This window comes from Triturus cristatus, chromosome 9 (assembly GCF_964204655.1).
Source record: "Triturus cristatus chromosome 9, aTriCri1.1, whole genome shotgun sequence".
Classification (NCBI taxonomy): domain Eukaryota; kingdom Metazoa; phylum Chordata; class Amphibia; order Caudata; family Salamandridae; genus Triturus; species Triturus cristatus.
This window is the reverse complement of record NC_140592.1, coordinates 732,054,228-732,078,739: the sequence shown is the minus strand read 5'-3', so window position 1 is coordinate 732,078,739 and position 24,512 is coordinate 732,054,228. Positions and strand designations below refer to the sequence as shown.

Below are 24,512 nucleotides of genomic sequence, written 5' to 3'. Positions count from 1 at the left end.
CTTTCATTAAAGAATACCTGCTTTACAGCACCAGAACCATCCCAGGGTTTAACAAATAAACACTCACTCCTCCAAAATTGATAATGCACATTGTTTTGTTATGGTGAATACCCGCCCTTCCTCAATCACACAAAAGCAGCACGTCCATAATGCTAATGACGTTCCCTGTAAATTCAGCCCCATCCACTAACCCACTGCTGATGCACAATACAACCCCAAAGAGTAATGCTTCATAAAAACGGTACCTTATCCATGAGCCTTTTAAAATCTATCCCCCTAATAATGCCTACTAAACTAAAGGGCTCTTCCTAAATATACAACCCATATAAAATATTTTTGTACTGAGTAATCCTCTGTAACTAATCCAGCTTCCCCAACCCCCACAAAAGAACTCGTTATTAAAGGTCCTCAACAAAAAATAGTTATCCCAAAGAATACCTCACTAGCATGGTGGATCCTCCTCAAAAGGTAATCTCCACTGTCTTCTCCCCCAAAACGTGATGATTGTCAAGATGCAGTAAGACAGGATGTTAAACTCTTAAGTAAGTCCTATATTAGATGAGGTGATTTTGCTTCCTATATCTGCAGGTGTCAGTTTTCCTGAAGTGATTGGCCGTGATTTACTCTTTTTTTTTTTTTCCTCCCATTTTGCAGGCCGACCAACTTTCGGAAGAGCAGATCGCTGGTAAGAATTCTTTCCATATCCTGCTGTGCCACTGATTTCACAGTTCTTGCGGTTTTCAGTTTTGCTTTCTATAATACATTTTCTTTAAATTACACATAAGATGGAGTGAAGGAAAAAGTAGATGCTGGGCATTTTTTTTTGTTTTTTGCCCTTTAGTAGGCATAGTGCTCATTCCCATATAATCCTCCTGAATGGCACATTTTTTTACGATGAACCTTACAAAAATCCACTATTTTTTATTAGAATGATAGTCTTGTTAATCATCACTAGCGATGTCAATTCTTACGAAATCTGAAAATCTAGTAGCTTACCAAAGAAAGTTAATTTCTATGCCAGTGTTATACTCCGGACCTGATCAAAAGAACATCTCACAGAATTTGGCTGCTCAGACCACAGCCAGCTGATTCTACTTGATCCATAATTCACCTACGGTGCCCACAATCTTAAGGGGGGGAACCCTTGGCTGGTGTTAAAGTGTACTCCACTTCCTCAAGATTGCAAACGTGGGCACTTGGAACCTTTTTCTGAACTTGTTCTTAATAAAAACCAGAGGCTACAATGAGACCGCCCTGCCATCGCCGATAGGATTCTAATTACTGGTTTGCACTGCTGAAAGCAGCTCTACTTCCAGAAAAGCTTCTCAGTCCCAATGTTAAGGATTTCGCCATTGACTAACATTGTGCAGCACCTTTCCAACCAAGTCCCAAGGTAAACTTTTCACCAGGATGAACTTGGTCCCTATATCCAACCCTTGCGCCATTGTAGTCGGCCTTATTTTTGACTTTGGCAAAGTCTAGGAAGACCAGTTACCCGGGGTTGGCGCTGTGCTCTTTTTGGCTTTAGAAATCTCCTAAAAATCATATCTCCTGTTCCATGATCTACTTTTTGACGTTTTGGTGTCTATTTGTTCATTGAAATGTATGCTGTTTTATAAACTGGAATGGGATTTTTATTTAGTTGTTTTCGACTTAACTGTTTTGATACTGATAAATCCTTTACACTGGTTCCTTTGAGTTAAGCCTTACTACCCTGTGCCGCAGTTACCCAGGACAGAGCTAAGATTTAAATTAAAGTAACCTAGTTGGACCTGGTACAGAATAGTGACATTATTACTTGCTTAAGGTCCCATAACCACCCTAACTAATCCACTTTATCACATTAATTGATACCGATGTCAATGTGATTGTAAATAACACTTTAAATGTAACACCTTTCAGTCTTCTATACTACTAAACTTCTAGAAAGGCCTCTCTCAAGCACTAGGGCAAATAGTCTATTGCAGAAAGACGAAGCCACCTACATTTCCTTCCATGCACCGAATGACTCTTGAGATAATTTCCAGTCAAACACCCTGCCATGCTCTACCCTACCAAGATCACGGCAAACCTGTGCACAACTGAAAAACCATCCCTGTTCAAGCCTAGTCAAATTTTTCACCTGCAATGCAACCTTAACTCCCTTCTATACCTGAACATAGCCCTCTAGTTCAACCAAAGAAATGGGTCTCCATGAAACCAGTCCATTGAAAGAAGATACCTTTCTTCCTAAATGACCCAGTTACATTTTCAGTGAATGTTTATCGATGCAGTCAGCCTTGAAACGTGCTGTAATCCACAATTGCCTAGCCCCATATGAATTGGTCTTCTTTATCTTGATGGTTATATGGTTCACAAAAGACTGCACACCCAATTCATGAAGCAGTGTCCACTGTACACAAGAATAAAGATGAAAAATCATCACCATAAATGGGCAAGAGACATAGCCACCTCCATAAGGATTGCAACAAAACTACCTTTAGACCTCAAACTCCCCTCCCCCAAACCAGTCCAATACAACCTTTTGAATAACTACGTTTACACTGTATATCCCCCTTGCCATCAAAGCATTATTTACACTGGTAACTAGTGGTCAGAAGACTATCCTTTAAAGCTCTCTGCATCGTTCATTATGCAATCCATGGGCAGCGACCTAGCTTCTTAATCTCATAATTAAGATTGTACAGCCAGATGAGAAACCGGAGATCAAGAATGGCCCCACTGATAATTCCTGCTTACTGTAAAACCTGCATAGGAGGCAGCTGCTTCTCAGCACGGACATACAAGTTATGGAATAAACTGCCAAAGAATATCAGAAGTATCAACAATCATTTGCAATATAGAAGAGGCATATAGTCCTAGCTGTTCTCGTGACCATAACTCTAGCACCTCTAAGGCAACAATCCTGACTGGTGTGTACATGCTGGGAGCCTGTTCTGAAACTGTTTGCCTTCCACCTCACGCATATATACACATTGACATGATAATGTGTCAAGATTTAGAGTAAACTCTCTGGGCATCTTACACAACACCAGTACTCCATACTAATAACTGATGCCACCATCAACAACTTTCCTTCATCCCTGTACTTTGAAATCAGAACTACTCACTCATGGTCTGCAAAGCAGTTTGGGCCTGGACAAGAGGCAGGAAAGCACTATAGAAATTTGCTGTAAGACAACACAAAACAACTTTACTGCAAACTACCCATACCTTCCTGTTGGTATGCAGACTGTCGGAACTCGAACAGGTAGCCGTAAGAGATGCTGTATTGAGTGCTTTGAAACGGAGTGAGGGGAATGAAACATTTAGTGCTAAAATATAATCCTCGATCTCTAACTCCTGGTTATTATTTTTTATTTGATTTTTAACATTGGTGTAGCAAACATTAAACTGGATTATTGTAGACTGTTTTAATACCTGGTTTGATTAACCCAACAAACTTGCCACACATTTCCCTTGTAGAAAACATGAAAACAATGAGCTTGAAATGCAGAGACTGCTACGTATACTTATCAGGGCACTGCCTAAATAGAGTCTCCTATTCCCCTTAATCTGAAGTGATCACATCACTAAGTTTTGTACCATGATCACAAGCAAAAAGGTAGACTATCTTCAATCAGCAACCGGCCATTAAGTGTACAGGATCCCTAAAGAAATATCGTCTTCAAGCTCACGCCTAACAAAATCCTACCTCTAAAATTAGATAGCTCATTAATTTTCTTTCCATCTAGCTATCTGAATGGATTTCAGGTACTGTGGACACTCCTGTACCCATTAAAAGCTTTTGCAGGAAAACTGAAAATAATTCAGCAAAACGGTTTAAAGAGATTTTAACCAAACACAGAACCTTGAAGCACCAGTGGCAAAGAATCCACAGCCCAGAGGACAAACCAGCTGTCGTAAAAAAAACACTAAAAAAACCGTTGAGCTATTCTCACTAGAGCACGGAATCCATAGTCATTTTGATTTGGGTCAAAGTTGACAAATACGGAGCAGATTTCTTTATCCAACTAGATATTGCAGCTGTCTTTGGCACAATAAACCAACAGTCTAATCTTTAAACGGATTACATTGGGATACAGAACCTTTACTTCATCTGGTTCCAATCATTTATGTTTGAGAGAAGACAAATGATCATCCTTAAGCAGTTCCATTCTACTCCCTAAATTCTTAAATGTGGTGTTCCTTAAGGATCGGCTTACTCTCTCCCTCATTCATCACTCTGTGTCCCTCACCACTTTATTTTGATCATTTGGACACATCTTAAAAACTGCACCGCAGTCCCTTCACCACATTAACTTGATCATCTGAACATGAAAGCTGTAATGGTGCCAACATATAATCATCAAATAGAGAAGGTAACCACCCTAAGCCACACACGTAGAATGTAATTGGGCGTATTCACACCCAGTTACCACAGCCAACTACATAATCAATTGAGATTACCCATCCTGCCAACTAACAATTACTATCTGAAAGTTCAAATGTCTTTCAAAATAAAGAATTATCTTTATTTATGGACAGCATGAACAGGGGGATCATTCATGTAAAATGCCTCCACAAAGCTAACCTACTTATTTACTGTCACCTACCGCCCAGAGACCATCATTTGGTGAACCTCCAATCAATGCAGACAGCTATGGCCTACTTGCCGTGCCTAAACATGGCCTCTGTGTATCTAAATACTCTACCAACACCCTTCCATTACATATTCAACCCACCCGCCCCCTGCAATCCACATGGCATGACCTATGTTTTAGGCTTTCCTTCTCTACCCCATGTTACAATTGGTTCCTTCCTCTTCTCCAATTTACCTCTACTGTGACAATCATTATTTTTTCCACAAAGACTGAGTAGGAAGCAGGCTCTTTATATGATATACCACTAATTTGTTATGTTTTGCAAAGAGTCCAGAGATTCCCACAGGTGTACAGGGCTCAATGTATACCCGAAGTGTTCTATTTGTGGTAGTGTGGTCGAGCAGCCTGAGGCCTAACACAGAGGAGTGTAAGACATTTGTTATGCAAACAGTGATTAATAAATGACACACTACTCAAAAAAGAGATCCACACCAATTTAATAAAAAATAAGCTTCTTTCAAAATGTATTTTAAGACTAAGAAATACGTAAAAAGGTAAGTACTTTATTCATAAGAAATACTTTTCACTTTAAAAAGTGGACACTTAGTGCAATTTTCAGTTCAGCAAAGTTAACCAATGGGAGGAAAACAAGAATGCAGTTTTGCCGGTAAGTATACAACTTAGCCTTGGTTTTTAGGATAAAGAATCTGCACCAAGCAAGGTTCAGGAACGTAGCAAATCTGCACCTCCAGCAGCACAGGGGTGGCTGGGTGCAAGGTTCAAACTCAAAATCTGGCGCCAATGTTATACAATGGAGAAAGGGGGTAATGGAAGAGATGCTGCTAACAGGTGAGTAACACGGTTTGGTAACCCAGTTTCTGGGGGTTAAGGTAAGCACAGGGCAGCACCAAACTTACACACTCAGTGGCATAGGGGTGGCCGAGTGTAGAGTGCCAGCACATTGTCGGGCACCCAATGCAAACCAATGGGGGAGAGCAGTTTTGAAGAAAGGCTGCAGGCTCAGTCCAGGAGCCCAGACGAAGAAAACCCACATCTGCCCAGGTAAGTAGAGATTCTAGTGGACGTAGGTACACCTTTGATCACGCTCCCCAAAGCCCAGGGGCTTTGGATGCAGGGGTATCCTTAGGCGTCAACGTCTAACCGGGCAAGTCGCGGTCAGGGGGGAGTCTTCGAGTTGAGGCTGTAGGTGTCGAGGTAGAGTTCAGCAGGGGTTAGCCCACAGTGGACCCTTGCTCAGAAGCGCTGTCGAACCTTCACAGGACCGGTGAGCCACTTGGATTCGGGCTGTGGGTGTGTGGTGCAGAGGTGGGTCCGGCAGTGGTTTTGCGGTTCCTTCGGGCAGAGGTCTTTGTTCTTTCAAGTTGGTTCCTTCTGGACAGCTCTGGTGTCCATAGGAGAGTTTGATCTTTGTCGAAGGCAGGCAGTCATTCCAAGGCTCTAAAGGTCGCTGGGCTGCAGGGTGGATCCATCTTTTGGCGCAGGTTCGTCAAGGGCTGCAGACAGGCCAGTTGGTGTCTGCAGTCTTCTTTGCTGGTGCGACACTGTAGTGTCCAGCTATTTTTAGACCATCAGGAATTTTATTTCAAGGTCTAGGGGTGCCACCTAAATACTAGATTTAGGGGTGTTACAGGGGAGTGACTGGTAGGGACCGCTGGGTTCCTTACTTGGGGTGTCTACACCCTCTATTTTGCCACAGTTCTCTAAAAAAGGGGGCATTGTCCTAGCCATGATTTGATAAGTCCTACCGTCTTCAAGATGGTGGGCACTGAAATATGTGCTTCACTTTCCTCCAGCACCTGAGGGGTGGAGTTGGCAAAGTGGGGCACACCTCCTTTCCTCCCTAAGTTATCCCACCAGTTCTCCAGCCAAAAGTGGGGGGTTTGTACCGGGGTGCTGCCATTTGCTGCTAGCAGCAGAGGCTGGGGGTCTCATTATAAAGGTGGCAAGGCCTTTGAAGCTTCCCTCTTGAGCACTGTGCTCATCCTGGAGGAGGAGGTGTTAAACCTCCGCCCAGGATGGGCTTTGTTTCTGGCCCCTAGAGCAGGGGGTCTCGACCCAGAGGTCCAGAAACATGTCTGGTTGTGGCAGGCTGTGTAGAGGTAGTCCAAGATCACACCAGGGTTCGTAGGTTTTCAGGGGTCACCTCTGAGGTGCCCTCTTGGTACATGTTTCAATAAATCCCAAACTGGCATCAGTGTGGGTTTATTGAGAGGAGTTGTTTGGTGCCAAGCACTCCTGGGTTCAGCAAAGCCATCATGGTGCTGGGGAACTGGAGTTGTCAGTTTCCAGCCCATGTACTCTCCATAGCTTGATTCGCACGTACAATATTAAGAGTAAAGTTAAATATTGTAGAGGCATATCTGCTCATGCAGATATACCAACACCTGAGATAGTAGTGCACACTGCCTTAGGGCTTGTTAGGCCTGCTAGAGAGGTGACTTGCCTATACTTAGGCGTTGCTGCTTGGCATGGTTCACAGGCAGTGTGCTATGCCGACTTTGTAGTTTTTCTCTGCACCAATGCATGCAGGCTGCAGTGGCAGTTTGCATAGCCTTAGTGAGGGGTCCTTAGGAGACCCTCTTCTGTCCCAATGTCCTAGGTACCAGGGTACCATCTACTGGGGGGTCTGAAGTGCCAATTGTGGTACAGTTTTAGAGGAGCTCCGACAAGGGGGACCTGGTTGGCAGGGACCCTTTGCATTTTAAATCAAAACCACTTTTTCCAGGCAAAAAGTGGGGGGCTAACCATGTAAAAAGAGGCACTTTCACACACTATTTATATCATGCAACAAGTACAGCTGACCACATTCATTTAACAAAGACACATTCTTACTCTGCTGTCACTACTTCTCCACAAACTCTGCCTAGCCACACCTTGGTTCACCTTTCTCTCACCCATCACTCTTCACTCCAGTGCCACATTGCAAATTTGCCTCAGTCCATCCTGTATACATGCTGTATCTTGTTTCGGTTCCTCCCTACTGCGGCAGGAGGGAGCCAATCCAGGTCTGACACCAGGTGCTCACCTTATATGGCGTCTTTGCTTGGTGCCTTCCAGAGCTTCTCTCTACTAGCCTTGCGGTCTTTGCTTTGTGTCTTCCTTAGTTTCTCTAGTGATCTGGCTCTAATCCAGTATCAGCAGTGCTGCACCATCCCACAATGATCTCTGAAACCCAGAAGTATGGTGTATTGTAGGTGGGGCTGTTTGTCAAGAACAGGGTGAGGCAAGCTGGTGATGAGTCAGTCACCGACTTCAGTCACTTCCTTTGGTCATGGTGTCAAAGTTGGGAGGCAACAATAGTGTGGAGTATTTGTTATAATTTGTATAATTTCATGGTGCTTCTCTCCCTTTAGGCTTTCTGCATATTTGTACTTCTGGAGCCTTGCCTCTAAATAAAGTGCAAACAGCAGGAAAATTATCCTTCTATCTTCTCTGTAGATTTCCACTCTTTGCCATTCTTAAACATTCCTCAGGCTATATTGGTGTGCAGCAAGAAGCCTGTTAACCTTTCGCCACAATATTTTACTATTTTAAACCAAGTGTGTGTGTTTTGAACAGCCCAGAGGGTGTTCACCAAATGTTTAGCAGTGTGGCTGCACATCTGTGAAGAAATGCAATACACTTCTTCCTATAACTAGTCGATTGACGGATGAAGAGCCGCAGCGGACAAGGCCTAGCACTCCCTCACGTTGCGGTGTTTCTGTTACAGAGACTAGGGTTGACAATCAAAGCGAGAAAATCTCATATAGAGCCACAAATCCAACCTTTTCTAGGAGCTGTGCTAAATGCCATCGGAAGGAAACCCTATACAAACCAAGAACGGGTGGTGGCATTCCAAAGGCTGTTACCTCTTTTTCAGATACCATGTCCCCTTTCAGTGAGGACCATTTTGAAATTGCTGGAGATGATGGCTTCAAACATCTTCATATGCAAGATTGTACACAAGTCCACTGCAAGAGTGTATTCTGGAGGCACTGGTCGTAAATGGAGTGTCTTTGGAAAGATCTAGTGGTGATATGTCCCAGAGTTCAACACATTCTTAATAGTGGAGGTGGAAAAACAAGAATTTGTTGCAGGGCAGGTCATTTGTTGGCCCTCAATCGCAGGTGACCATTACCACAAACATCTCCATCATGGGGTAAGGATCACATCTCAAACATTTGACTGTTCAGGGTACCTGGGTTGGATAATTATTTACCCAGGTGACAGCGATTCAATTCGCACACTCTGGTCAAGACAATCCTTGTAAAGACAGACAACAAGATGGGGTGGGAGTGTTTGCTCCCTCTACTCAGCTGTCCTCATTAGCCCAAAGAATTTGGCAATGGAACATTTGCTAGCTAATTCAGCTCCTGGCAGAGCATATACCACAGGTGAAAAATGACTTTCCAGACTTGATAAGCAGGACTTTTCAACAAGTCCTGGAATGGGAATTGAATAATCAAGTACTACAAATGCACTTTTAAAAATAGAGCACATCTGCAATAGATGTGACCGCCACCGTAAAATAAAAAAAGAAAGGCAAAACGCCTAAACTTCACCTTAAAATACCCGCATCCACAGTCCATGGACAATGCACTAAGGATAAAGTGGCGAGGGATCATTGCCTATGTTTCTCCACTGCTCTGATTCCAGCTGTGGCAGGAAGGTAAGACAAACCTCTGACTCTCATGCTAGTCTCGCTGCCGTGGGTGAGACCGCCTCTGTATTTAATGCTTCTGGATGAGTTATTTCACTCGCACAAGAAACTACCCACTAGACCGGCCCTTTTGACACAGCATAATGGTCAACTCGGACATCCAAACCTCAAGGAATAAACCTAACAACCTGGCACCTGACGTCCTAGAGTCTGGTTATTTACAACTCCTTCAGGAATGTATGCAAATCCTGCACAAACCACTTAAGCCAATCACACAAGTGTGCTAAATGCAAAATGGAAAGGTTTGTCCATTCATGCTTACGTACACAGGTAGGACACACTTAAAGCACCAGTGCTGAATATCATTTGTCATCTTATCTACTGCACCTACAGGAAGCTTGACTAGCAGACACTTCTGTTAATTATATTTCGCTCGGTAGCAGCATACATGCAAAACAGGGAACACCTTTTCCGGTTCAAAATACCTGTTGTGAAAGCCTTTATGGAGGGGCTTAAAAAAAGATATCCCTCTTAGAACCCGAATGGCCCATACTTCGGACCTTAATTTTGTACTTACAAAACTTAAGGGAATTCCATGTGAGCTGCTACACTCCTGCAATTCCTGTTGTGCAAAGTCGCCTTTCTATTTGTAATAACTTCACCAAAGAGAGTTGGCCACAAGCACTAACAGTGGAGAACATCTGCATATAAGTTTACATAGGGAGTCATCCTCCGGCCAAACCCAAGGTGTCTACATAAGATGATTTCCCCTTTGTGTATCAGTCAGGCAATTGATTTGCCTGTCTTTTTCCTATGTCCAGCAATATTGACGAAAAGGGCATTGCACACATTAGATGTCAAAAAGGCACAGATCGATTACACGGACAGGACAAAATCCATCCTACAGACTAAGCAACTGTTTGTTTCGAAGACTCATTTCGGAAATCCCATTTCGAAAGATGGAATTGCGAGGTGGATAGTAAAATGCATACAGACATGTATGGTAAAGCAAAACGCATGCTGTTACCAAAGCACATTTCACTAGAATGAAGGAGCATGCATGGCCTTCTAGGTAACAATCCAATTGCTGATATATGCAAAACTGCTACATGGCCAACACCACACACGTTTAGTTCACACAACTGTGTAGATATTCAAGCCCAACCTGAGGCTTTGGTTGGCCAAACCTTTTAAGAACTTTGTTCCACACATTTACATAATCTACTTGCTAGCCATTGCTTACAGGAGGAACTGCTTTAGTGTATGCAGGATATGTGCATTTATGGCAGCATATTCTATAAATGGAATTTTTTTACTTATCCTGTAACTATCTATTTGTAGCATTTAGTGCTATTGATTAACATGCACACACGTCTCCCTGGAAGAGCAATGATCGAAGATGCTGGTTATGACATAGTCACAGTGTCCACAAAACCAGGCAGGACGGTGCAAAAAAAACAAACTACGCTAATAAAGAGTACTTTTGAAAAAAAATATTTGCCTTCCGATTGACTCCTATTAGAGTGCACCTTCCTTTTTTTGTGGACATTTTCTTTACTTGACATCCCCCAGTAGCAGATGTCGGGAGTAGTTGCACTCGTGTAAAATATTTGAAACTGGTGGAATTTAATGTGCTTGACCATGGTCTGCTGCTGTCTTTTATATCTTACATAGTCACAGTGCACAGTACACCAATCCGTCTTGCCACGCTACTTATTTATACACTGGGGGAAAACATTCTGAGGTGAGGTTTTTGTCCTGGTGCATTGTAGGTTAAGGGAGGAGTGACATGATCTCTTGAGACCGAAGATTTGTTATAAGAAACATATTACAAACCATTGCAACCAACACTAGATGCCATAGTATGCAGCACTTTAAGCTACAAATAGATGGGTAGAGAATAAGAAACATTTTGCTTTTGTTTCTTTATATATAAACAAAAGCAAAGTGTTACTTGCGTAGGTATTCCAGATGTAACATTTTATCACATATTAGAGTTCTTGACTTGGCAGGTGTATTGGTACACCTGTAAAGTGTAACTCATGACTTCACATACATTAACTTTGATGTAAAAATACCATTGTGTAATATTTATTATAAGGACAGTCCCAAGCCCCACTTCTTTCTGATTTCTTTAGAGACCATTGCTCCAAATCTCTCTAGAGCTGAACTGGCTAACATATTTTGGTTAAACAGTAAGGGCAAACTCCTAACTAATAATAGGCTAGGCCCATTGACCCAAGAATTTTTTAATATAAAGGAGGAGTTCAAAATAGAGCCCTTCCTAGATGAGATTGAGCCGTGTGCCTCTAGAAAGCTCTATATTCAATTTAGATACGGCACACTTCCCCTGAGAGCCTTTACGGGAAATTGGTCGACTAACAATCCTTCTGATTGCCCGACCTGTGGAGCTACAAAAGAAACTGAGTTACATGTCCTCTTCTTTTGCCCCACATACAAGTCGATTAGGAAACGTTGGCTTGTCCAACTTTGTAGGAACTTGGGCACTACACACTGTAATGAGGCCTATAGAATTCTGAAGACTGACCCCTCAACATCTATAGTTTTTTCGGTATCCCGTTATTGGTATGCTGTGTGGCGGAGGAGATTCTCCCTTATCTCATCCAATGCCTAGGGCCATTTAAACAGTTATACCCATTAACCCTCGCCACTAGTACTTTTTTAAATCATTTAAAAAAATTTATTCTTTTATACTTCTTTTAAAGATCTGTCTTGGTAATCAATGTAATTCACAATGAAATGTTACTTAATATGAATTGTAACTGCTCATTTCTATCTTTTTATGATGTATGTTTTTATGATCTATCATCTTTTATGGTCCATGACCGAAATAAAGATTACTTTGATTTCTTTAGGGAGCAAGTCTTGGGTGGGGGAATCCACAAAGCTTTCCATCAGAGCAGCCCCCCCAGGTTTAATTGTGCCTCTTCAAATAGACCGAGGATCCCTGCATTGCATTCAGAGATGAGGGTCTTCCAGATGCCTCTTTGGGGGAAAAACTGAGTGTAATTAGTTGACCATTTGAACTTGAAGGACACTCTAGACACTGATTGGCAGTTTGCATTTAACAAAATGCCTCGCTTTGGAAATATAAGTTGGTGTTCCCTGTACTTGCAGGGTCCCTGTTGCTGTGGTGCATACTGATGGTGGAGGAGGTTTGTGCCTATTTTTCCTTCCAGGAGGAAGCCTGAAGGGTCAGGTGGCACCCAACCAGTCCAAAGAGGCTTGTGATACTGTCATTCACCACTAACTCGAGGGAGGGCTGCTGAAGAATTAAGCTAGACAAATTCTGCTATTTAAGTATCCTTAGTGAGCACATCCAACCTCTCTCCAGGGATGAAAATGTGTTACTTTAGAGATCCGTTGACGCATGCACTTGGAACGACTTGACTCAACCTGCCGAAGACGCCGCTCTGCTTAAACCAATGTTATTTTTACCCATTTTTCATTGTTGTTTCCTATACCTTTCTAAAAGGATGGGTCCACCACCCGGTTGGGTAGCCTGCTAGACGTAGCAAGAGACCTCTTGTGGTTTATTCTAAGCCCATTGATGCTCTAGGGCTGTTAGACTGGTTATCATCTTGAATCCTCGAGGTTGGCGTACCTCCCTGATGTAGAAGTCTCCACAAACACTCACTCCTACCACCATAACATGACCTCCCACCCTTCTCCCCAAATTTAATTTTTTCTGTTTGCATATACCAACAACTTCACTTGCCTTTATGTTCACTTAGCTTTGTGCTAGTTATTTGCATGCCATTAACTTTGTGAAAATGTTTGGTGTAAAACTATAATCCTCTTTAACAAAAGTCTGTTTAAAGTGCTTTGTATGTTAGTTGTTTGTGTTCATGTGTCTGTAGTACCTTACCGAACCCTTGTTTAATTTCTATAGTATGGTAAAGATTTGGTTTATCTGACTACTAGTTCCAATCTGAGAATACTTTTCTAGGTGTGACATTATATGTTCATTGTACTATTGCTCTGGATTTGAGAATTATTTTGTGTGCTTTCGTTTTTTTATTTATGGTTTATACTGTAATATATATTTAACGTGTACGCAGTAAATGTTGTATTACAACCTATGAAAGTCTTATTTTATTACAACTGTTGTACTGTACCTAGACCCTTCACTAATGCTAACCTCTATTTATGCCTTGTCTATTCACTCATGTTTACTAAAGAGACGGGAAGCTCAAGTCAGACACTGTTGCCAACTTGGTCTCTTGAGTGCTGGTTACCCTGCCCGCCAGTTTCCTCTCCTTGAGAGTAGTTAGGCCCCTGTGGCTTTGTGATCTGGTGAACCGAATATGATGATGGCTAGCAGTGCGAGCAAAGCCTGCGCCTTAGAAAACATATTGTAGTGCAATATTTTCAGCTCTTAATATATCCTGCAGTAGAAAGGCATCTGATTATGGAAATCCAAGAGCTTGAGTTGAGAATATGGAGTGTCAAGACACACCAAGAACAGTGTAAAGTTGAGGCCAAGGGAACAAAGCTTTGCTGAATAATTAAGGTGCACAAAAGTCCTCAGCATGGCTTTGCAAAACACTGCATGTTTTCCCGATGAACTCCACAGCCATACACGTTAATTGTAGGTACTCTCATTTTTTGGAGGCGAGACAGCAGAGCTGGGCTTTGAACAAGAGGGTATGCCATACTTCTGGTGACTCTCCACTCACACTACGTGAGGAATCGCATTAGTAGCAGAATAATCTGTAGTTGGGACAGGACTCTGAGCAGTTCCATCTAAATGGGGTCCTTAAACTTCATGTCTTGGACGTGTGTGGAAGGCCTCTGACAGTATGTGTGCAGTATCACCTGTGTGGGCGATGTGTGGAGTACACATATGTTGATCAAGATATTGATTGCCTTTGAATGAGACTGCTGAAGTCCATTCTGGACACTGGAGGCTGCACATACACTGTTCTCTCCATCCTTAGACCCACTTATCTTCATGGGAGGGGGGGGGGGGGGATCTAGGAAACCCCCTTTCATGTAGGCACACATTTAGATTAATTGTACGTTTTATGAAGCCTTGTATCCAAATCTGAGACTTTGAAAAGCCTGTCGGTAGTCTAATTTATAGTTTTACATGAAGCTGAATAGCTTTTGTGTGTAACAGTCTAGTGGGGCCTGCTACTTTTTTTTTACATAGTCTGATTTTTGCATTAAATGTCTGATTTCTGTTTCCAGAGTTCAAGGAGGCCTTTTGCCTTTTTGACAAGGATGGCGATGGCACCATCACCACCAAGGAGCTGGGCACTGTGATGAGGTCGCTGGGACAGAATCCCACTGAGGCAGAGCTGCAAGACATGATCAATGAGGTCGATGCCGATGGTGAGTGTTTGGTTTCTTCCCCTTTTACCAGTTGCCACTGTAGAGTCAAAGGAAAAGCATAATCAAATAGTCTGGTACACTATCCTTTCTGGCAGCCAGGTGCTTTAGTCAGACCGTGAGCAGGCTGGTTAACACAGCAAAGATCTATTAGACACTTCATACCCTATTTGCGGCCAAATCTACAAGTCCAAGAACTATGAGCATTCATAGAAGGAAGTTAGCTCCTGGTTTATTACCTCGTTATATCAAGACCATGCCAGGCGCAGCTTAAGCGAACTACCCCTCTCCAAGGACCAGACTCCTACTGTAGCCTGATAATGTTCTGCCCGCAGGCCTGTTTGCAATTTCATGAAACATATTTAGATCCGCGATTGTCGCTCCTTCGGTCTGATATGCTGCCCTTCAGAAGTCTATACACACACACCGTTGCTGCCCTACTCTCCTCTGCCCAGTCTCAATTCCTGCGTTTCTGCAACTAGGAGTTTTATGCCATTTTTCTCTTAATGGTTCTTCGAAAATAAATGTTGCCAAGCTAATTGTGGCGTCTGATTCCAACACATATTTTGAGTCATTCTCAAGTTAGTTGTCAGTTCTGTTAATTCTTCTTGCGATACAAAGTAATCCCCACATCTGTTTTGTTGGTTTTCAGTAAAACTATAACACTGGTGAGTCGATCGGATGAAAATTCGACTTTCGGTTACTGTTTTTCAGATGGCACCAAATGGAATGTGTCTATTTAAAGCTAGTGCTTTTTTTGTGGTACCCCCTTGTAGTGCTCTGCCGTTCATAAAGTGAAACTGTCGTGGAATTGTTAATTAACAACTAGGTAAATGTCCTGCATCAAGTAAGCAGCAGAGTGTGGAAGTCCCGAGCCAGTATATTGTCTGTGAGAAATGGTGGAGCAGATTTTGAGGGCACGGCTTCTCTTTACGCCTGTGGCCTTCTTTTTTTTGTAAACAGATTTTATTCAGCAATTTTCAGATACACAAATCCGACAATGGGATTAAGGCTTACAGCGTGTGATCAGGTGCCAATAAATAAAACTGTTAGGCGCATAGTTCCCGGTGTCCCGGTGCAGGGTTCCCCATGTGTGGGCCATGGGGAATTATCAACAGAGTATGGCGTTCGAGTTCTCAGGGAAGTTATGCGTTGTACCGTCAAGGTAAGAGAATGACATCCCAATAACTCGTCCCAGTCCGAGCTTATTGAGGTCGCAACAAACAACAAGAATAACCGAACACCCCCCCCCCACCTCCGGCATGACGCTTGGTCGTCATTGGTTCTGTGGAGAATCCTACCCATCCATACAGGTCAACAGACACTGATTCCGCTAGGGAGGTATCTAGACCAGGGAAGCCGCTATGGGCTCTAGATTGTCATTCTCCCATATGCCACAACCCAATAGGGTATCGGTTCAGCTCTCACTCACAGGTCCTCTCACTCAGGGGGTGGGTCGGTGTTATCTGTCGGGCGCTTGAGCTCAACTAATGCCTCCCACGCTCTCGCCATGCCAAGCATTTTTTCATTATCCAATCTCTGGGCCATTTGCAGCCTAAGAATTCCCTCAGTCAGCCCATCGCCTATGGCCCTCTGTTCTCTTTATAACGTAGGATGAGCTGTCACACATGCAGTGTACTGTATTGCGTAGCCAGATGTGTTAGTGAAGGATTGTTTGATATCTTCCAGGCTACACTTGTGCTGGCTGCACTTCATCCCTATTGTGTTTGACACTGAAAACTGTTCCCTCTAATTCTGTCCAATATGTAACTCGTAGCCATTTGGCAGTTACTGGGACCTTGGCCAGTCTTCAAGCATGGTCTAGAAAGCTTAATTACATGCTTCTTTTTCCCATGCAAGGCATAAGGTCCAGCAGACATGGCTCCAGTCTTAATCACCTTTACTCTGGAGTGTCCTCTCCTGAATTGTAACTTGACTCCAATTCTATGGGTGCCTCTCCTTTACTGTTTCTCATAGTCAGAAACAGACTCCTGATATCGCTGCTCTGTGACTTTGCTAAGGTGTCATCCCTCTAGATGGAATTTATAGTCCTGATTAACCTTCTGTGTGCCAGAAAATGCCCTCTGGGCATTCCGTCCTCCTATATTAAGATCTAAAAAGTTGTGAGGTACCTGTGTAATGCATCCAAGGCTGTCAACTTATTCTCTCTAAAGTAGTGCTTGTCTTACTACCAATTAAACCTCGAACGCTGCCTTTTCTAGAGCTGTTGACTGGATCTTTCCAGAATAGAAGGATCATCCTATCTCTAGCCCTTTAGAACTGCAGTGTCTTGGGGTTGTTGTCAGATAATGTTTAGTGTAGGTATTCGTTATTTTTACTGCAATAGAATTGGTTGACTCGGACTTGCAAGTCGTATAAGTGGGAATAAAAACGAGTATTTCCTCACAGTAGGATTGCAGGTCCACCATGAACAATGTGACTCCCTTTTCTGTATCCAGACAGTGACCGCTGTGGTAGTTTGTGCCACTGTAGAGGATGTTGGAGCGGGTAGGATGTGATGTAAAATAGTCCTGTAGGAATGTGGTATGGTCCTTGTTGGCTGCTTATACAATATTTACCAGCAGATCCTCACCACCTAGTCTTCCGCATGCAAAAGAACATCAGCCTACCGATCTATTGGTCTAGTCTGGCGTGAAAGGCACTGTGATCCCCTCCCATATTACTGCCTCCCTTGCATAGATGGAGTATTTCATGTGGTAGAGCTTGACCCTTCCATCTTCTCATAAGTAAGAACTTCGTGTGTCCAGTTGTTTTGGAGTACAGCCACATGGTGCCATCTTTGTTCCAGAAAGGAGTCTATTTTATAGCGTTTGGCCACATTATTCATTTCCCTTACATTCAAAGCCATTTTGGTGTATTTGTACATGTCATAATAGAAATGGAAGTAGTGGCAAAATGGCTATCCCCCAATTTCCCATTATTATCCCCATCAAATATTGTACAAATGTCAACCAGTACCTGCGATCCCACTCGTATATCATTTTGCTATCTTAGTGTGTCCTGCCTGCTAATAATCTCACCCATCCTCCACAGGGCAGCAGAATAATGGTTCTAAACTGAAATAGCTGAATTTGTTTCCGTGGTCCGTTTTCGTGCGAGCGAACGTGGTATTCACCCAAGTATCTACCTGTCCTGCTACAGACCCTACAGCGTCCCCACCCTTGGGCATGTGATAAGTGTGGAGCGGGAATTGTGTTCATTTGTCCTTTCTTACAAATCCACAGCTGTGTTGTATTGCCACCACCCCTGTATGCAGTCTCAACAACCTTCACAGCAGCTTATATGCAATGCTGGGAGTGACTCTTGGCAGTTAGTTGCTGGTCTGCTGAGCGCTTTCAGCTTCTTAGTCTGACTCAGTATTCTGGCCACGTCCCAGAGGACTTCTCTCATGATCACCTTTGGGAATGTTTGCTACTGTTTCGGCCTCTAACCCCTTTTCCGTTGGTGCTTGCAACAGTCTGGTTCTGCGTCTCCTTCCTCTCTTACTAAAGCATTGCTCTCACAGTCGATAAATCCATTATCACTAGGTGGTGGCCATTTTAAGAGGAAGAGTATGTGTATATATGGCAGATTGATGACAAATTCAAGGGATTACCTGCTACCTCTATCGAGTCTCTACAGAGTTAGAAATTTGACAAAACAATTTATTCTAGAAATGAAGAATTGAACATAAGTTTAACCATCATGTGATCTGCTTTATTTTATTCTTTTGTCTTGTTTCCAGGCCCAAACATGTCTGTCTGTCTGATCCATCTAGTCTGTCTGTCTAATCCATCTTGTCTGTCTGTCTGTCTATTTGTCTATCTGTCTAGACAGACTAGATAGATTAGACAGACAGACAGACTAGATAGATTAGACAGACAGACTAGATAGATTAGACAGACAGACTAGATAGATTAGACAGACAGACTAGATAGATTAGACAGACAGACTAGATAGATTAGACAGACAGACTAGATGGATTAGACAGACAGACAGAATGGATTAGACAGACAGACAGAATGGATTAGACAGACAGACAGAATGGATTAGACAGACAGACAGAATGGATTAGACAGACAGACAGAATGGATTAGACAGACAGACAGAATGGATTAGACAGACAGACAGAATGGATTAGACAGACAGACAGAATGGATTAGACAGACAGAATGGATTAGACAGACAGAATGGATTAGACAGACAGAATGGATTAGACAGACAGAATGGATTAGACAGTTAGACAGACAGACAGAATGGATTAGACAGACAGACAGAATGGATTAGACAGACCGACAGAATGGATTAGACAGACCGACAGAATGGATTAGACAGACCGACAGAATGGATTAGACAGACCGACAGAATGGATTAGACAGACCGACAGAATGGATTAGACAGACCGACAGAATGGATTAGACAGACCGACAGAATGGATTAGACAGACCGACAGAATGGATTAGACAGACCGACAGAATGGATTAGACAGACCGACAGAATGGATTAGACAGACCGACAGAATGGATTAGACAGACCGACAGAATGGATTAGACAGACGGACGGAATGAATGGATTAGACAGACGGACGGAATGGATTAGACAGACAGACAGACTGGATTAGACAGACAGACTGGATTAGACAGACAGACAGACTGGATTAGACAGACAGACAGACTGGATTAGACAGACAGACTGGATTAGACAGACAGACTGGATTAGACAGACAGACTGGATTAGACAGACAGACTGGATTAGACAGACAGACTGGATTAGACAGACAGACTGGATTAGACGGACAGACTGGATTAGACGGACAGACTGGATTAGACGGACAGACTGGATTAGACGGACAGACTGGATTAGACGGACAGACTGGATTAGACGGACGGACTGGATTAGACGGACGGAATGGATTAGACAGACGGAATGGATTAGACAGACGGAATGGATTAGACAGACGGAATGGATTAGACAGACGGAATGGATTAGACAGACGGAATGGATTAGACAGACGGAATGGATTAGACAGACGGAATGGATTAGACAGACGGAATGGATTAGACAGACAGACTAGATGGGTTAGACAGACAGACAGACTAGATGGGTTAGACAGACAGACTAGATGGATTAGACAGACAGACTAGATGGATTAGACAGACAGACTAGATGGATTAGACAGACAGACTAGATGGATTAGACAGACAGACTAGATGGATTAGACAGACAGACTAGATGGATTAGACAGACAGACTAATCCATCTAGTCTGTCTGTCTATCTAGTCTATCTAGTCTGTCTGTCTATCTAATCCAGTCTGTCTATCTAATCCAGTCTGTCTGTCTAATCCAGTCTGTCTGTCTAATCCAGTCTGTCTGTCTAATCCAGTCTGTCTGTCTAATCCAGTCTGTCTGTCTAATCCAGTCTGTCTGTCTAATCCAGTCTGTCTGTCTAATCCAGTCTGTCTGTCTAATCCAGTCTGTCTGTCTAATCCATCTAGTCTGTCTGTCTAATCCATCTAGTCTGTCTGTCTAATCCATCTAGTCTGTCTGTCTAACCCATCTAGTCTGTCTGTCTAATCCATCTAGTCTGTCTGTCTGTCTAATCCATCTAGTCTGTCTGTCTGTCTAATCCATCTAGTCTGTCTGTCTGTCTAATCCATCTAGTCTGTCTGTCTGTCTAATCCATCTAGTCTGTCTGTCTGTCTAATCCATCTAGTCTGTCTGTCTGTCTAATCCATCTAGTCTGTCTGTCTGTCTAATCCATCTAGTCTGTCTGTCTGTCTAATCCATCTATCTAGTCTGTCTGTCTAATCCATCTATCTAGTCTGTCTGTCTAATCCATCTATCTAGTCTGTCTGTCTAATCCATCTATCTAGTCTGTCTGTCTAATCCATCTAGTCTGTCTGTCTGTCTAATCCATCTAGTCTGTCTGTCTAATCCATCTAGTCTGTCTGTCTAATCCATCTATCTAGTCTGTCTGTCTAATCCATCTATCTAGTCTGTCTGTCTAATCCATCTATCTAGTCTGTCTGTCTAATCCATCTATCTAGTCTGTCTGTCAAATCTATCTAGTCTGTCTGTCTAATCTATCTAGTCTGTCTGTCTGTCTAGACAGACTAGATAGATTAGACAGACAGGCAGACTAGATAGATTAGACAGACAGGCAGACTAGATAGATTAGACAGACAGGCAGACTAGATAGATTAGACAGACAGACTAGATAGATTAGACAGACAGACAGACAGGCAGACTAGATAGATTAGACAGACAGGCAGACTAGATAGATTAGACAGACAGGCAGACTAGATAGATTAGACAGACAGGCAGACTAGATAGATTAGACAGACAGGCAGACTAGATAGATTAGACAGACAGGCAGACTAGATAGATTAGACAGACAGGCAGACTAGATAGATTAGACAGACAGGCAGACTAGATAGATTAGACAGACAGGCAGACTAGATAGATTAGACAGACAGGCAGACTAGATAGATTAGACAGACAGACAGACTAGATGGATTAGACAGACTAGATGGATTAGACAGACTAGATGGATTAGACAGACTAGATGGATTAGACAGACTAGATGGATTAGACAGACTAGATGGATTAGACAGACTAGATGGATTAGACAGACTAGATGGATTAGACAGACTAGATGGATTAGACAGACTAGATGGATTAGACAGACTAGATGGATTAGACAGACTAGATGGATTAGACAGACTAGATGGATTAGACAGACTAGATGGATTAGACAGACTAGATGGATTAGACAGACTAGATGGATTAGACAGACAGACTAGATGGATTAGACAGACAGACTAGATGGATTAGACAGACAGACTAGATGGATTAGACAGACAGACTAGATGGATTAGACAGACAGACTAGATGGATTAGACAGACAGACTAGATGGATTAGACAGACAGACTAGATACAGACAGACTGACTAGATACAGACAGACTGACTAGATACAGACAGACTAGATACAGACAGACTAGATACAGACAGACTAGATACAGACAGACAGACTAGATACAGACAGACAGACTAGATAGACAGACAGACAGACAGACTAGATACAGACAGACAGACAGACTAGATAGACAGACAGACTGACTAGATAGACAGACAGACAGACAGACTAGATAGACAGACAGACTGACTAGATAGACAGACAGACAGACTGACTAGATAGACAGACAGACTGACTAGATACAGACAGACAGATAGACAGACAGACTGACTAGATACAGACAGACAGATAGACAGACAGACTGACTAGATACAGACAGACTAGATACAGACAGACTAGATACAGACAGACTAGATACAGACAGACAGACTAGATACAGACAGACAGACTAGATAGACAGACAGACAGACAGACAGACTAGATACAGACAGACAGACAGACTAGATAGACAGACAGACAGACAGACTAGATAGACAGACAGACTGACTAGATAGACAGACAGACAGACTGACTAGATAGACAGACAGACTGACTAGATACAGACAGACAGACAGACAGACTGACTAGATACAGACTGACTAGATACAGACTGACTAGATACAGACAGACTAGATACAGACAGACTAGATACAGACAGACTAGATACAGACAGACAGACTAGATAGACAGACAGACAGACAGACAGACTAGATACAGACAGACAGACAGACTAGATAGACAGACAGACAGACAGACTAGATAGACAGACAGACTGACTAGATAGACAGACAGACAGACTGACTAGATAGACAGACAGACTGACTAGATACAGACAGACAGATAGACAGACAGACTGACTAGATACAGACAGACAGATAGACAGACAGACTGACTAGATACAGACAGACTAGATACAGACAGACTAGATACAGACAGACTAGATACAGACAGACAGACTAGATACAGACAGACAGACTAGATAGACAGACAGACAGACAGACAGACTAGATACAGACAGACAGACAGACTAGATAGACAGACAGACAGACAGACTAGATAGACAGACAGACTGACTAGATAGACAGACAGACAGACTGACTAGATAGACAGACAGACTGACTAGATACAGACAGACAGATAGACAGACAGACTGACTAGATACAGACAGACAGATAGACAGACAGACTGACTAGATACAGACAGACTAGATACAGACAGACTAGATACAGACAGACTAGATACAGACAGACAGACTAGATACAGACAGACAGACTAGATAGACAGACAGACAGACTAGATAGACAGACAGACAGACAGACAGACTAGATACAGACAGACAGACAGACTAGATAGACAGACAGACAGACTAGATAGACAGACAGACAGACTAGATAGACAGACAGACAGACAGACTAGATAGACAGACAGACAGACTAGATAGACAGACAGACAGACAGACTAGATAGACAGACAGACAGACAGACTAGATAGACAGACAGACTAGATAGACAGACAGACTAGACAGACAGAATGGATTAGACAGACAGACAGACAGAATGGATTAGACAGACAGACAGAATGGATTAGACAGACAGACAGAATGGATTAGACAGACAGACAGACAGAATGGATTAGACAGACAGACAGACAGAATGGATTAGACAGACAGACAGAATGGATTAGACAGACAGACAGAATGGATTAGACAGACAGAATGGATTAGACAGACAGACAGAATGGATTAGACAGACAGACAGAATGGATTAGACAGACAGACAGAATGGATTAGACAGACAGACAGAATGGATTAGACAGACAGACAGAATGGATTAGACAGACAGACAGAATGGATTAGACAGACAGACTAGATGGATTAGACAGACAGACTAGATGGATTAGACAGACAGACAGACTAGATGGATTAGACAGACAGACAGACTAGATGGATTAGACAGACAGACTAGATGGATTAGACAGACAGACTAGATGGATTAGACAGACAGACTAGATGGATTAGACAGACAGACAGACTAGATGGATTAGACAGACAGACAGACTAGATGGATTAGACAGACAGACAGACTAGATGGATTAGACAGACAGACAGACTAGATGGATTAGACAGACAGACTAGATGGATTAGACAGACCGACTAGATGGATTAGACAGACAGACTAGATGGATTAGACAGACAGACTAGATGGATTAGACAGACAGACTAGATGGATTAGACAGACAGACAGACTAGATGGATTAGACAGACAGACAGACTAGATGGATTAGACAGACAGACAGACAGACTAGATGGATTAGACAGACAGACAGACAGACTAGATGGATTAGACAGACAGACAGACTAGATGGATTAGACAGACAGACAGACTAGATGGATTAGACAGACAGACAGACTAGATGGATTAGACAGACAGACAGACTAGATGGATTAGACAGACAGACAGACAGACTAGATGGATTAGACAGACAGACAGACAGACTAGATGGATTAGACAGACAGACAGACAGACTAGATGGATTAGACAGACAGACTAGATGGATTAGACACAGACCGACTAGATGGATTAGACAGACTAGATGGATTAGACAGACAGACTAATCCATCTAGTCTGTCTGTCTATCTAGTCTATCTAATCCAGTCTGTCTGTCTAATCCAGTCTGTCTGTCTAATCCAGTCTGTCTGTCTAATCCAGTCTGTCTGTCTAATCCAGTCTGTCTGTCTAATCCAGTCTGTCTGTCTAATCCAGTCTGTCTGTCTAATCCAGTCTGTCTGTCTAATCCAGTCTGTCTGTCTAATCCAGTCTGTCTGTCTAATCCAGTCTGTCTGTCTAATCCAGTCTGTCTGTCTAATCCAGTCTGTCTGTCTAATCCAGTCTGTCTGTCTAATCCAGTCTGTCTGTCTAATCCAGTCTGTCTGTCTAATCCAGTCTGTCTGTCTAATC

General features: G+C 42.8%; 1 protein-coding gene across 2 annotated transcripts in view; it reads left to right on the top strand.

Annotated features, from left to right (window-relative positions):
• Positions 1-24,512, top strand: part of LOC146798637 (calmodulin-1-like) — a 66,590-nt gene that overhangs the window by 10,055 nt on the left and 32,023 nt on the right. For both annotated transcript variants that reach the window (XM_085625956.1, XM_085625955.1), the window contains 2 exons: positions 655-685; positions 14,458-14,601. In XM_085625956.1, the coding sequence (XP_085482082.1) occupies positions 655-685; positions 14,458-14,601 (175 nt within the window). The remainder of the gene's footprint in view (positions 1-654; positions 686-14,457; positions 14,602-24,512) is intronic.